At 56.7% G+C, this 15,482-nt stretch overlaps 1 protein-coding gene across 2 annotated transcripts in view; it reads right to left on the bottom strand.

Moving 5' to 3' along the window:
* Nucleotides 1–1,573: 1,573 nt before the first annotated feature.
* Nucleotides 1,574–15,482, bottom strand: part of LOC143828286 (leucine-rich repeat and fibronectin type III domain-containing protein 1-like protein) — a 30,955-nt gene continuing 17,046 nt past the window's right edge. The window contains exons 3-6 of one of the 2 annotated variants that reach the window (XM_077318602.1): nt 8,577–9,193; nt 6,548–6,674; nt 5,191–5,366; nt 1,574–1,879 (exon numbers count right to left, since the gene is read on the bottom strand). In XM_077318602.1, the coding sequence (XP_077174717.1) occupies nt 6,607–6,674; nt 8,577–9,193 (685 nt within the window). In that variant the 3' untranslated portion in view covers nt 1,574–1,879; nt 5,191–5,366; nt 6,548–6,606. The remainder of the gene's footprint in view (nt 1,880–5,190; nt 5,367–6,547; nt 6,675–8,576; nt 9,194–15,482) is intronic. The other variant, XM_077318603.1, reaches the window with a different exon arrangement.

Genomic DNA, 15,482 nt, shown 5'->3' on the forward strand with positions numbered 1-15,482 from the left:
CGTCGGCTTCCCCATTTCCGTTCCAACTCCAGGATGGGCTGGAGCCCCAAATTAACAAGAGCCAGATTGAGCGGGTGGTGCCAAGAAGGGGAAACTAGCCCCGGACCCAACAGGCGGGCAACCAAGACGCCCTGGGGCCAAATTGAGCGACCCAGCGGCATTTCAAAGTCTCCCGGAAACCTGAGAGCAGAAGCCCCGGGAGAACATCTGGAGAGCCAGCGGGGAGGAGCGGTGAAGAGCGGAAGACACTAAGCTAAGCCGGGCTCGATCCTCCCTCTCCTCCTCCACGTGCAGCCAGCTGGGTGACTTTTGCCCCGTTTCAGGGGGGGCCTCTGGGAAGCCCCCAAGACGCCCAGCATCTCAGACTGGCCGCCTTTGCCTTCCACTCTGGTCAAGACCTAGGAAGAAACCTCTGCTGCAGGGGTAGTCAACCTGTGGTCCTCCAGATGTCCATGGACTACAATTCCCATGAGCCCCTGCCAGCATTCGCTGGCAGGGGCTCATGGGGATTGTAGTCCATGGACATCTGGAGGACCACAGGTTGACTCCCCCTGCTCTGCTGGATCCACCAGAGAGGGGGCCACCTAGGCCAGCCCCCAACTCAAGTGGGAATGTACTTGGAGAGCCCCTTTGGTATCCACGTTCCTCCGACGAAGGAAGAGAGGCCGGAAGGTGCCCTTGGCTCGTGATCAGACGCAGATTGCTTTAAGCCCTTTTCCGGTCACCTCCAGGGCTCCGTTTTAGGATTCTACAGACACTGCAGGCCTGGAAACATCCTCCCCTCCCTCCCCAATCTCTTTCTTAATTGTCTTTTAAAACCTCCCAGCTGCTGGAGGGATTCTGGAGGAAAAAAAAGGTTCACACGCAGTCCTGATTTTTTTTTTAAGAACACTCCATCCATAACAGGGTTTCAAAATATTTCTCGGGATTGACCCCCCCCCTCCCCCCCACCTTGTGTCTATTCAGGCTCGGAGGAGACAGTCCCAGTTAGCCGAAACAGGCCTCTGAAACCAGAAACGTGCATGGAAGGAAACGACGGCGCAGCAAGAGTCAGACGCTAACTGTGGCACCATGTAAACAGGATCAGGCCCAGGACACTGTATGGTTGCCAACCTCCAGGTGACAGAGACGGTCCTGCCCAGGGGCGGTCTGTGTGGCACCGTGCCATGATGAGGCCTCTCCCATTACCCACCCCTAGCCCCAGGAATTCTCAACCAGGCGTAGCAACTAGGGTTGAGCGTTTCGGTGGTCAAAGCGGCCGTTCTGGAATGGCCACCTTGGCCGTTGAAACGCAACAGGCCTGGCACCAACCCTAGCAAAGGCCACTCTGCACCAGTGACCCTGGAGCACAATGAAGGTGTTGTGATCTGCACACAGTTCCGGGCCAGCGGCTTCCCCACAATGTCCCAAAACACATGAAATGCGGATTCTCCGAAAACACAAGCCAGCTGCGCACCCACGGGGAGAAGCCATGCTCTTTGGGCACAAGCGCTCACAGCCGGCGCCCCCTCGCACTTGGCGACCCCATCCTCCGTTAAAATATCCACGCCACACACACACACACAGCCTGGTGTCTTGTCCCCATTTGGCCACCTGCTGGTTTCCAACCGAGTTTATTAGAAAATTTGCAGACATGATTTAGAAAAACAAAAAAAAGGTTAATAAAAAACAGGAGCCAGGGAGTGGAGCCCAGTAGAAACGGAGCCGTCTGGGAGTGAGCGGCAGTGAGCCCAGGAAACGTAGAGCCCCCTCCCCACAAAAAACACACACACACCACGTGTGAATGGGAGTCTGGGGGGGTGCCTGCCCACCCTGCCCCATGATCAGCAGCACCCGTAGGGTGGAAGAGTGGAGAAATGGTGCAAAAACCAGATTCAGCCTGAAAAACAGAAAGAGAGACAGAGAAAGGGGGTTTAGGATCTCTGGAACCCTAAAAGGCAGGAATCGTTTCATAGAATCACAGAATCAAAAAGCTTGGGGGGGAGGGGTTTGAAGGGACCAGAAGGATGATCTCAAGCAGTCCCAGCCAATAAGCGCCCAATCTCCCTTTCAGCACCTCCAAGGCAAGAGAACCCACCCACCCCCTGGGCAGCCCCGGTGGCTAACAGGTTTGTCCTAATAACCCATCAAAATTAATACATATTAAAATTTGGGATTAGCAGCCAGAGGGGTTGGGATGGCCGCAGGAAGAAACAGCTTTAAAAGAGGATTAGACAGATTCATGGAGGATATGTTTATCAGTGACTACTAGCCATAGTGGCTGTGGGGAACCTCCACATTCAGAGGCACTAAACCTCTGAATCCCAGAGCCAGGAGGCAACCTCAGGGGAAGGCCTCATCCTCTCTGCACTCTTATGGGCTGTCCAGAAACTGGCTGGCCCCAGGGTGAAACGAGAGCTGTACTGGATGGGCCCTCCCTGGTCTGACCCAGCAGAGCCCCCCGGATGTCCTTAGGAAGGCCTCGGCCTCCCTGCCCTGTGGCTGGCCCTGCAGAGGAACTGGTTGTCCCCTGTGAAAGACAGGAGGCTGGACTGGATGGGCCCTCCCTGGTCTGACCAAGCAGGGCTCCCCTGATGTCCTTAGGAAGGCCTCGGCCTCCCTGCCCTGTGGCTGGCCCTCCAGGGGAACTGGCTGGCCCCTGGGTGAGACGGGAGGCTGGACTGGAGGGACCCTCACTGGTCTGACCCAGCAGGGCTCCCCTGATGTCCTTAGGAAGGCCTCGGCCTCCCTGCCCTGTGGCTGGCCCTCCAAAGGAACTGGCTGGCCCCTGGGTGAGACGGGAGGCTGGACTGGATGGGCCCTCCCTGGTCTGACCCAGCAGGGCTCCCCTGATGTCCTTAGGAAGGCCTCGGCCTCCCTGCCCTGTGGCTGGCCCTGCAGAGGAACTGGATGGCCCCTGGGTGAGACGGGAGGCTGGACTGGATGGGCCCTCCCTGGTCTGACCCAGCAGGGCTCCCCTGATGTCCTTAGGAAGGCCTCGGCCTCCCTGCCCTGTGGCTGGCCCTCCAGAGGAACTGGCTGGCCCCTGGGTGAGATGGGAGGCTGGACTGGATGGGCCCTCCCTGGTCTGACCCAGCAGGGCTCCCCTGATGTCCTTAGGAAGGCCTCGGCCTCCCTGCCCTGTGGCTGGCCCTCTAGGGGAACTGGGTGGCCCCTGGGTGAGACGGGAGGCTGGACTGGATGGGCCCTCCCTGGTCTGACCCAGCAGGGCTCCCCTGATGCCCTTAGGAAGGCCTCGGCCTCCCTGCCCTGTGGCTGGCCCTGCAGAGGAACTGGCTGGCCCCTGTGTGAGATGGGAGGCTGGACTGGATGGGCCCTCCCTGGTCTGACCCAGCAGGGCTCCCCTGATGTCCTTAGGAAGGCCTCGGCCTCTCTGCCCTGTGGCTGCCCTCCAGAGGAACTGGCTGGCCCCTGGGTGAGACGGGAGGCTGGACTGGATGGGCCCTCCCTGGTCTGACCCAGCAGGGCTCCCCTGATGCCCTTAGGAAGGCCTCGGCCTCCCTGCCCTGTGGCTGGCCCTGCAGAGGAACTGGCTGGCCCCTGTGTGAGATGGGAGGCTGGACTGGATGGGCCCTCCCTGGTCTGACCCAGCAGGGCTCTCCTAATGTCCTTAGGAAGGCCTCGGCCTCCCTGCCCTGTGGCTGGCCCTCCAGAGGAACTGGCTGACCCCTGGGTGAGACAGGAGGCTGGACTGGATGGGCCCTCCCTGGTCTGACCCAGCAGGGCTCCCCTGATGTCCTTAGGAAGGCCTCGGCCTCCCTGCCCTGTGGCTGGCCCTGCAGAGGAACTGGCTGGCCCCTGGGTGAGACGGGAGGCTGGACTGGATGGGCCCTCCCTGGTCTGACCCAGCAGGGCTCCCCTGATGTCCTTAGGAAGGCCTCGGCCTCCCTGCCCTGTGGCTGGCCCTGCAGAGGAACTGGCTGGCCCCTGGGTGAGACGGGAGGCTGGACTGGATGGGCCCTCCCTGGTCTGACCCAGCAGGGCTCTCCTAATGTCCTTAGGAAGGCCTCGGCCTCCCTGCCCTGTGGCTGGCCCTCCAGAGGAACTGGCTGACCCCTGGGTGAGAGGGGAGGCTGGACTGGATGGGCCCTCCCTGGACTGACCCAGCAGGGCTCCCCTGATGTCCTTAAGAAGGCCTCGGCCTCCCTGCCCTGTGGCTGGCTCTGCAGAGGAACTGTTGCCCGGTATTATTGACAAAAGTGGAGAAAGGATGGGTTTCTTTAATTAGATTTTTTCTAATGTCGATCCCTCTGCCTCAACTTAACTGACTCCTTAAAGTTGTGACTGCAGCATTCAGGGATCAGGGACTGTGTTGAATGCTTTAACACATAGTTTGCTCTAATCTGCCCAGGCTAGCCTGATGGTCTCATCTCCGAAGCTAAGCAGGGTCGGCCCTGGTTACCCTTTGGATGAGAGACCCCCCCACCCGCCAGGAAGTCCAGGGTTGCCGGGCAGAGGCTGGGAATAGCAAACCTCCTCTGACTGCCTCTTGTCTCGACCCAGGTGGGCCAGGCTCTCCCGGTCCTGAGAGATCTTTACAGGTAAGCAGGGCTGGTCCTTGTGCCTGGTGGGATGGGAGACCACAATGGAAGCCCACATCCTGATGGGGAAGAGGTCCAGGGTCAAACCCCCCCCCCCTTGTTATAAGGCGGCTCCAGGCTTCAATTCTGCTTTTTGTTTCGGTTATTAGATTTCTGGACGGTTCCAGATTGCTACAGTCCTAACCCCATTCATCTGCCAGCCACTCCAGCTCACTCTGCGCCATCCCCAACCCCCCCAAGTCCCAGAGAAAAAGGCGGACCCAAAGCAACAGAACAGATGCAATTTTGAAAGGTAGAAGCTACTCCAGATTGCTGGGAAAAGGAAAGCTCAGTTGCTCAGATGCTGCCTGCGAGGGTCGGCTTTCTTGCGTGTAAACCTGCGCAGGCTTTGAAGGCACACGAAAGCCTTCCCCTGGCGCTATTACAGACGTCTGGGATGGAGAAACACACCTGGCTCAAAGGGAGAAGGGGGGGAGCCAGAGGCCCAACGCGAAACTCACACGCAGCGTGACCAAAGAGGCAGCCCGCTTCCCAACGGCACCCTCAGCAACCTCACAAGGAGGGCGTTGGCCTACTGGGGCCGTGTCCAGAGTCCAGAGCAGAGCCCCAAGCGCAGCATAGATCGGTGCCAGGGCATTCCTCAACTCACCTCCTGGCTTCTCGGTGTGGCCCCTCCTGGCAAGCCCCGTCTCAGCCCCCCTGGGTGGACCCGGTTCCAGCGCGGCAGGTGGGTGCGGATCCTGCTGCGAATCCATCACCGTTCAAGGCCAGGAGGTCGGAGGGATGCCCAGGAGGGGTTACTGCAGCCACTGGCAAGGCGCAAATCTGAAGAGATGGGGGGGGGGGAGGGAAAGGGGTAGAGAATTTTAGGCTCCAGAAACATTGAGGCGCTTGTGGAGAGAAGGTCTGAGAGCCAAAGGGTGGGCGGGTGCTGTCGTTAGGGTTTTAATGTCATGGCTGGGGTTTTAGGAGTGTTTTATGGGGATTTCTATGTGGGGAGAGTCTGTGTGGTGAGCTGCCAGGAGCTATTCGGGAGTGGCCGTCTAGAAGTCAAAACATAAACAAAATAGAATAAATAAGGCGGATTGGGGCCAGGTTTCACATCTGTGTGTTGTCAGTGGAGGCACCACTGCAATCACACCAGCCCCACCTGCCCTAAATTTCCAAGGAAGGGTTGGGTGTTTCGGGCGCAGAGGAGGCCATTCCAGGCCTGGGCCGCAGCCAGGGCAGGGGTTCAGGTAGGCAGGGCCTCTGGAATGGCAGCTCTGCCTTGTGTCACGGATATTGATGGGAACAATTTCAATGTCCTGCCGCTTTCAGAAATTATTGTGTTAATACTGCAAGGCCTGGAGCCAGCAGGTGATTACAACGCTTGACCGCTGAAGAAAGCCGTGTGGCCGAAACGTGCACGGTCAGGGTGGCGTGAGGAGAAGAGCTGGGCTTTTGGTACCCTGCTTTTCACGACCGGAAGGAGTCCCCAAGGGGGCCTACAAACCCCTTCCCCTTTCTCTTCCCACAACAGGCACGCTGTGATGTAGGTGGGGCTGAGAGAGCTCTGAGAGAACTGCTCTGTGAGAACAGCTCTAAGAGAACTGTGATTGGCCCAAGGTCACCCTGTTAGCTGCATGTGGAGGAGGAGGATCAAGCCCAGCTCTTCAGATTAGAGTCCACTGTTCTTGCTGGCATTAGATCTATGTTTGATGTAATTATATGACTTTATTCTGATTTTATTCTGATTTGAGGCTATCGTTTGGGCCTGTGTCTTTAATTCATTCCTAATAAATAAATTATTCCTAATAATAAATGAATTTTCCTATATTTGATAACACAACTGAAATGCATTCTGCACATGCCCAGAGGCAGGGCTGAGGCTTCGAACCAGTTTTTCTCTTTGTCAGAAGCCCTTCTGGTCAGCCATGAAGGACAGGAGCCCTTTCCTTGGCTGCCAAAAATCAGGGTTTCCTCTCCCTGGGGGCTCTGTTAAGGGGGTTGGGGTCACGCCATACCTGGGGGGTTCCAGATAGCCAGGCCTTGCTCCCACTGCAGGGAGGGGGGCCAACCGAGCTCAGATCTTCACGTCGGTCCACTCGCCGCCGTTCTTCCTCTCGCCAGCCAGCGGCATCAGCTGGGAATCTGCGCAGAGCCAAGAGAGGAAAGTCAGGGCAGGGCAGAGGCCAGGGATGCATGTCAGGCAAAAGTCCCACTGGTGCAGCCTCTCCCTTCCCTTCTGCATAGAGGCTGCAACCAACAGGCCTCTCCTGGCAGACAAATCTGGTCTGTAGGCCCCAAACAGAGCCCCTCCCCTGCTTCCCAGCCCTCCCTTCTGCCGTGTCCATAAGGCTGTCTTTGCAAGATGCTCCCAATTCGGTTCTTGTGGGATCCGCCGTCAGCTGCTGCCCTCTGCCTCCCTCCCCGCCTCTCAAATTTTCTGTGCCAAACTTAATTATTCAGGAGGGCATGTCAGCACAGGAAGAGGCCCTCGCTGAACAAAAGGTTCACCTCCCTACTCGGATAAACAATTAGGAACTGCGGCCCAGAAGGCGGCTTTGGCCGGCTGTAAGCAGAATCCTATTACGTCCCGTTAGCGGGCTAAATGTCATCAGGCTTTGCCCAAGCTCTGGTGGGTTCCACAACCCTCATCCTATCTACCTGCCTAGTTACGGCCCCACCCACCCCTCTGTTAATGATCTGCCCCTCTGTTTATGTATGGATCCACTCCCAAATCCCAAAAGGAACTTCAGGGAGAATTGCAACATCTGTAACAGACATTTTAGGGCAGCATCGTTGCTGTTTTGTTTCAAGCTGTCACTCCTCGTTTAACTTTATTTCAAATTTAATCTTACCTGCAGCAATTGGGTATTTTGTGTTTCCTGCACACTGCCCTGAGACAGTGGCTAAAAATCCAATAATCTAAACCAGGGGTAGTCAAACTGCAGCCCTCCAGATGTCCATGGACTACAATTCCCAGGAGCCCCTGCCAGCGAATGCTGGCAGGGGCTCATGGGAATTGTAGTCCATGGACATCTGGAGGGCCGCAGTTTGACTACCCCTGATCTAAACCAAACCACTGCACCGCTCACTGCACGTCCCCATCCCATCGACTGCACTGACTCACTCGACATAATCCCCCTCAAGCCCCAGAGGCAATAAAACGAATAAAATAAACATTTCGACGTCATCCCCAGAATCCCAAAGGAGGGAAAGCAAAATTAAGCAGGTAACAAACCCATGGCCATGACTGGAAACGTCAGCTGAAATTCAGCGTGGCCAGGCTTTTGCAGGCCCCTCTGTGACCTTGGCAGACGGCAGGGAGGCCCAGGCTGGCCCAATTTTGGCAGATCTCAGAAGCTAAGCAGGCTAGCCCCGGATGGAGCTGAGAGAGAAGAGCACCAAGGAAGGACAAGGCTGTTGTGTTGCTCTTGAGCTCTGACCTGGATGGCCCGGGCAAACTCGATCTCACGCAATCCCGGAAGCTAAGCAGGGTCCGCTCTGGCGACACCTGGGTGGGAGATCATCTAAGACAGCGGTTCTCAACCTGGGGCCACGACCCCTAGGGGGTGTGGATTGACCCTTTTCCCAAGGGTCCCCACTGCTGCGATGACGCCAACGCCTTCCTAATAGTTAAAAGGTTGACGTGGCCGCTTCAGCGATCACGGAAGCCTGAGGCAGCCAGTGCTTGGGCTCCCGTGATCGCCAAAACAGCCCCATGCAACCCTACAACTCCCTTTGTCACTGCACTGCTGCCATGCTGCTACAGCAGCGGCCTGGCCAAGCCAAAGGGGGTCGCGCCATCAGGTACGTTGAGAGCCACTCATCTAAGAAGTCTGCAGGCTCTCCAAAACCTTTCTAACTCCACCTTCCCAGGGGCTGCCTGCCAGGAGCGCCTGGTGAGAGCCGAAAGCCGGCTGACCCCCCGGGGAAGGAAGGAAGGCACCAAGGACCCCCGCACAGAGGGGCTGGCACACAGAACGCAAGCCTCATTCGGAAAGGCCTGGCAACAGGCCCAGGGCTTTGGGCCCGAACCCACACACTTACCCTGCTCCCCTGCTCGGGAGGCCTCCGGGCCAGAGCTGTTGCTGTGCAGGTCCACGTTGGTGCGGGACCACCTCGTCCTCCTGTGCGGAGAGGGCACCTCCTCCGCCCCCGCCTCCGAGGGGTGGGCCCGGGGACCTTTCTCGCCTTCCTTGCCCAGCGCCATCCCGCTGCAGTCTCTCCTCCCCCTGCCTGCCCCGGCGGGGTCTGCCCCCCACTCCTCGGGCTTGGAGGCCGGGAGGGGCGAGGGGGCGGGGGCGGCGGGGGCGGGGGGCTGGCTCCCGTTGGTCTGGGAGTAGACGTTGCTGACCTTCGCCTTCTTGTGCTCGTCCTGCCCGCTGTAGACCTTGTAGCGGATCATGAGGATGATGATGAAGACCAGGACGGAGGCCACGATGATGCCCCCGATGATGATGATCATGGTCCCCCCCAGGAACTGGGTGTGCAGCGAGTGGCACTGGGGGGCATCCTGCGGGGTGCTGAACTGGACGCACCCCAGGCTCCGGGTGGCCGTCAGAGAGGTCACCCCGTCACTGTAGACGGCCAAGATGCACAGGTTGTAGTCTCGGCCGGAGGCCAGGTCCTTCACCAGAAAGGCCTTGCTGGACGAGGGGATCATCCTGGCGGGAGAGGGAGGAAGAGAGAGCGTCAGGCTGGGGAGGGGACATCCCAGCCCCCTACCTCCTCAGCTTCCTCCCTGCCTGGCGCCCAAGGTCAGGGGCTGGCTGAGGTCCAGCCCCACAGGACACAAGAGTTGGGGGGGGGTTGAGGGACCCTCCAAGGGGCTTCTCTGGTCCCAAGCTGGTGGCCCCAGAAATGCCACTTTCCCCCAAAATAGACGGGATGACATGTACCAAAGTGACCGTCTCCATCTGTCTCCACCCAGGGCCACACTGGCCCTTAAAATAACTGGTTAAGTTTGCATCAGGCCGCCTCCCCCCAAATTGCCTCTGTCTCCAGCTGGACCTCTCCAAAAGTCAACAGAGGTCTGGCCAAGGCTAGGGGGGTACCTTTCCGGACATCCCTCTGCGTGCCCACGCTGGCCATTTGGCACCTGTGGGCTGGCTCTCCTGCCACATACTGTGGTCCATTTGGCACCAACCAGAGCCCAGATCTTCCCCATCAAGGATTGCATTCTGCAGAGCAGCCTCTCGGGAGATGGGGAGAGGGAGGGACCCTCCATGGAGATCTTCCGGAGGTGGCAAGCAGGGCTGGTTGGTTCAGGGCAGATAACTTGACTCAGGGAGTGGAATGATACAACAAGGGGATTCCCTGGCAGAGGATGTCATGATGGCCACTGAATTGGACAGTTGGACAGGGAGGTTAAGTCTGTCTGAGGCCACCAGCCCTAGTGGTTGAGGCGAACCTCCACTTTCAGGAGCACAAATCCTCATGCGAAAGCCTCAGCCTCCATACCCTGGCTCCAGGGGAACTGGCTGGCCCCTGGGTGAGACGGGAGGCTGGACTGGATGGGCCCTCCCTGGCCTGACCCAGCAGGGTTCTCCTCATGTGCTTATGAATGGCGAGCAGTTTGGGGGGGATTTTAGGTTTCCAACTGGACTGTTACTTTTTTTCCCAAAATGCTTTTAACTATTATTGTAAGCTGCCTCAAACCACAAGGAAAGGCAGGATATGAATGCTTTAATAAAACAGTACGAAAACCACCCAGCTGAAAAGATTGACTCTAAAATCCTTTCCCTTGAGTAAAAATCAAAGCGTGCTGGATAGATTTATACAGTGCTGTATCAAAAATATATGGTGGGGCTCGGAAGGATAAACAATCCCTCTTTCCCCAAGGGGCACGAAATCCAGAGGCAGACACCCACTGCTCAAACCCTACTCATTGCTTATCCGGGGAGTAAATCTGCCTGGGTTCAGTGAGGCTCGGCTTCCTCCAGGCGAGAGAGAAATGGAGCCTTAGCCGTATCTCTGCCACAGCTGCTCATTTACTAAAATATCCATGCGAGGCAAAGTTTCCGCTTGGGAGTAAACTGACCCTTCAGTTAGACAAGAACCGCGGCTAATCCCGCTATTCAGAATGCCAAAGCTGCTTCGGAGCCGTCTCCCTGGCCCTCCTGCAAAAAACTCCTCCGGGAACGACATTTCAAAGGCTGCGGGAGACAGTCCAGACAATCGAAAGCGTCCAGCTCCTTCGGATCACCCACGGATCACCCAAGGATCCGAGACGGCTAAACTCATTGCAAATATTGACGAATTCCGTGTCTGTAATAAGGGATGCCGGGAAGGAAACGCAGATTACGGACATCTACGGCCCATCTTCTTGGAACGGCCGTTTTAAAGTACTCTGGATAATATTTTCCTTCGCTGCCAAATTAATTTCATTTATAGGAATGGCCAGAGTTTTAGGCCATATATCCCACCCTCGCAAACGTCAACTCCACGAGAGTCATAAAGGTTCCGCTCTGCCATAACATTTTTATTTTCGAAAAAGCACGTTTTTGGCTCTTCCCGCTGCGTCAATAAGGAAAGGCCTTCTGCAAAGCAAAACTTACTTCTTACTGAATTTGCACCGGATGATCACACCTGAAACCCACCCCGGCTCCAGGTAGAAAAGATTTTGTCTTTTGCCCCAGATCTGGATCTGTCCCATTTGCCGGCCTGCACTGCATTTCGGATCATGTAAAAAAAAAAATAAATGCGAGCAAGGAGTGCTGACAACAGAAATCTACTAAATCAGCCTCCCAAATAAATAGCCCACGTTATTTGCACGTTATCTGATCATATTTAGTGATCTCATGGTCATAAAGAATCTCCTTGCCCTTCCAAAGTCTCCCGAGCTCCTCACCTGGGGAGCAGGTGGCTGGCCCTGGCCGGCCTCTGCAGAACAACCCAGAACTTGCCCATCCAAGCACTAACCAGGGCCGACCATGCTGAGCTTCCAAAATCTGATGAAATGGAGCTTAGGTCAAGCCTAGCTATCACACTTTTGATCCTGGCCTAGATATGTCTCCCCTCCGTTCCTCACAACGACCCCACAAGGTAGTGCAAGCTCAGAGCTCCCAGGTCAGCCAGAGTGAGGATTCACTCCCAGGTCCAACCAGTCCCAGAGGGACACCCTGTCCACTCAGCCCTGAAGTAAGACGAACACAGAGGCCCAGGTTTACTCCACGTTCGATGGAAGGGGATTTCTTGGCTCGCCCCTCAACTCGCTCCCCCTCCACTTCCTCTGCTGCGCATCACACACTCCGGAGTTTGCATTCTCCTGCCTGCAGCACACACACGCACAAGAGGGAGAGGCTGAAGTCCCACTTTTTGAAAGTAGGTCACTGCACATCGGTGGGTTCTTTTTCGGCCAGGCTAGTTCTGGGCCAGCAGCCGGGGGGGGGGGGGTGACCGGGGGGACTCTTTCCGACAGCCTCCCAGCGCCTTGACAAGTCAGGACAGCAATTCAGCAGAGATGGGGAAGGAAAGTGAGCAGCGCAGAGGAAGGAGATGGGAGGGAGGGGGACTGCCATCGCCCCCAAAATCTGGGCACAGGTTCATGCCTCCTCCTTTCAGCCCCTTCTCCTTCCCACCCCCACCCTCCCCTGCTGTGCTCAGTCAAGGGAAACTGCAAAGTACTTGGGGCAGGGATCTAGTCCACTCTCCATCCAACCAGCCTTGAATGCTGAGTGGCCTTGAGCCAGCCCCCCCCTCTCTCTGATTCCCCTCCCCCACATGCAGCCAGCTGGGTGGCCTTGGGCCAGTCAGTCCTGTTAGAACAGTTCTCACAGATCAGTTCTATCACAGCTCTCTCAGCCCCCACTTACCTCCCAGGGCGTCTGTGGTGGGGAGAGGAAGGTGATTGTAAGCTACTTTGAGACTCCTTGGGGTAGAGGAAAGTGGCATATAAGAACCAACTTCTTCAGTAATCTCAAGGCTCTCTCAGCCTCCCCTCCCTCACAGGGTTGCTGCTGTTGTAAAATCTGTAGTGTGCATGAATGCACAGAATAGGAAGAATATCCTGCAGGGGGCATCAGGGGAGATGTGTACTTGGCATAGTGAGACTAGGAACTTTCTGGCATTTTTCAAATAACCTTCTCCTGCATCCTGATTGGCTCAACTGGAGACGTCCTGTGCCTTGGAGCACCCTTCCTCTCTGCTTGTCTCCAGAAACGGACAGAATGCTGGACAATTAGCCAGTTATGCTGCTAGGACACTCTCTCTCCCTCCTCTTCTTTTCTATGCAAAGTTCTGTTCATCATAAAAACTATTTTAACGCAGTCTGGTGCTTCAGACCTCTTTTCATATGGAAACTCTGCCAACAGTTGTAAGGATAAAATGGGGGGAGGAAGAACTTCAGGCACCTCTCTGAGCATTTTGGGGAAAGAGCAGAATACATTTGTAGCAGGCGGATTTGGTCATGGAGGGTCCCTCCCCACATTGCTGGGGATTCATCCCAGAAGGCACAAACTAACCCTGAAGCAGACAGTCCCCTGAGCATGTGCCAAGTGCACTGCCCCCTCAGCACCACCACCTGAACTGCAACTCTGGCTCACATATCTGCAGGATGAGACCTTCAAACCATCCCCAGCGACCAACTGAGATGACGCATTACAATTATTTCAATGGGTGCTACACGCTCTTCCGCTAATTTGTCAACTTGGGCCAGGAACAGAGCCCTTCTAAATAAACCGGTCCGGGAGGGGCTCCTGTGACCCTCAAATCCATCAGGGAGGTTGCCCAGTGGCTCTGCATGAGTTTTTGCTTTCATCCTGCCTCCTTCCACTCAGCCTCCGTTCTGGGGAGGGTTACCCTGCCTCGGTTACAGTCAGATCATCCCATTGCTGGCAAAGGAGAGATGCCGAGGAAGACCAGCCTTCAACAGAGGGTGTCTGTCGCATCTTCCACGAGTCCCTGCTCTAGGCCACCTTCCTTCTGATGATTCTCCAGCAAATCAGTCAGAAACACAGAGGACCGATTTCTCTCTGAAGACAGACAGAGTTCATTCTTCAGATTTCAATATAATACACCTCCAGTTTAATGGGGGGGGAGGAGAGCTGGGGCTTTTTTAACCCCCCCCCCTTTTCACTACAGTTACAGACAACTTTCCCTTCCTTTTCCTACAACAGACACCCTGTGAGGGAGGTGGGGCCGAGAGAGCTCTGGGAGAACAGCTCGGAGAGAACTATGACTGGCCTAAGGTCACCCAGCTGGCTGCATGTGGACTGGGGAATCAAAGCCGGCTCTCCAGATTAGAAGCTGCCTCTCTGGACCACAGCACCATGCTGGCAAGTTCAGCTTCGTAAAGAGCGGGGAACTACCACACTGACGCACTTGGAGGAGATCCAATGCCCCGGAAACATGAGATGGCATCTCTTCCTGGACACTGCCCCATGGCAGTGGGCAGCAGGTATGAGAAATACCTGGCCGAATTCACCTCCGCAGACGTACCCTCTGCCAAAGGGGCAAGGCCATTTTTGTGGCTCCAGGCCAGGGGTAGTCAAACTGCGGCCCTCCAGATGTCCATGGACTACAATTCCCATGAGCCCCTGCCAGCATTCGCTGGCAGGGGCTCATGGGAATTGTAGTCCATGGACATCTGGAGGGCCGCAGTTTGACTCCCCCTGCTCCAGGCAGTCACCCCCCCAGGTGATTAGAAGGGCCGATCTCTGGGAACAGCACCCTTAGCTGCTTCTGCATGAGCTGCACACGAAAACAGAAATCCCCGTGGCAAGGGAGCCTCAGCGCATGGAAGGCGCACCAGACTCAGTGACCTGCACTGAATGCTGCAAATCAAGCTCATTTGCATGATTACCCTCACTTTGCATAATTTATTTTGCTTCGGCTAATAGCCAAGAAGGAGCAGGCCGCTCTGCAGGGCACGGGAGCCCCACCCTGTCTCACCCCACCCCCACCCCTGGAACCCCCATGGCTCCCCTGTCTGATCGCGGGTGCCCACCAAGTCACCAAAACCTCACAACCGTCCCCCATTCCAATTTATTCTCTGGGAATTTGGGAGGGAGCTGTCCTCCTGCCCTTTGGGGCACCGTCCCACGGAACTGCGGCCTGCTTTCCCAGGGCTGCGGCCTCTGCTGCTGACCTCAGCCGGACGGACGGCCAGCGCCCCGGCCCCCTCTGCCCCCCAGGCATAACTCAGCACAGTCCAAGGACGTCGGCGATGATGAAAAGGACCTCGTCATCCCAACCCCCGCTCCCCCCACCCTCTGGACCACGGCGGGCGTGAGAGTCTTCGGCTCCCGGCAGCTTATAAATAATTCCTTCTCACTCTCCAGAGAGGAGAGTTTCAGAAGGTAAAAAGGCAACGTTATCCGCGGCCGACTTCAAAAGGCCAGGAGCCGAACGGCCAAGGCATTCTGGGTAGTCATCGGCCAGTCCTGGGCGTGGCGGAGAGTCAAGGTGGAAATGGGGCCACAAAGGGGGGGGAGGAGAGTGGGGGGGGGGAACTTAGCTAAACTGGGGGTGGGGGGGTCCCCATACCTGCACCAGACAGCCGACCCCTGCAGGAAAGAGAAGGAGAGGAGCGGAGAAAGGGTTGCTGCGCGTGACTCCGTCCCATCGCTCCCCTTAATCCGTCAGAATCCACACGGATAATGAGGTGGTGCCCGGAATTCACAACAGCTGCCCCGTCATTCTGAAGTCTGCCTGCCACAATCGAGCCCCCTGATTTCCCCAAAATACAGGCAGCGTCAAGCAAAGAGATGCTCAACTGGCGCTTCTGCCCTGCAGAGGAACTGGCTGGCCCCTGGGTGAGACGGGAGGCTGGACTGGATGGGCCCTCCCTGGTCTGACCCAGCAGGGCTCCCCTGATGTCCTTAGGAAGGCCTCGGCCTCCCTGCCCTGTGGCTGGCCCTGCAGAGGAACTGGCTGGCCCCTGGGTGAGGTAAGATTCTGCCCTGGATGGACCACTGATCTAACCCAGCATGGCTCTTCTGATGTTCCCAGGCC

The sequence above is a fragment of the Paroedura picta genome, unplaced genomic scaffold, assembly GCF_049243985.1.
Source record: "Paroedura picta isolate Pp20150507F unplaced genomic scaffold, Ppicta_v3.0 Ppicta_v3_sca21, whole genome shotgun sequence".
Taxonomy (NCBI): domain Eukaryota; kingdom Metazoa; phylum Chordata; class Lepidosauria; order Squamata; family Gekkonidae; genus Paroedura; species Paroedura picta.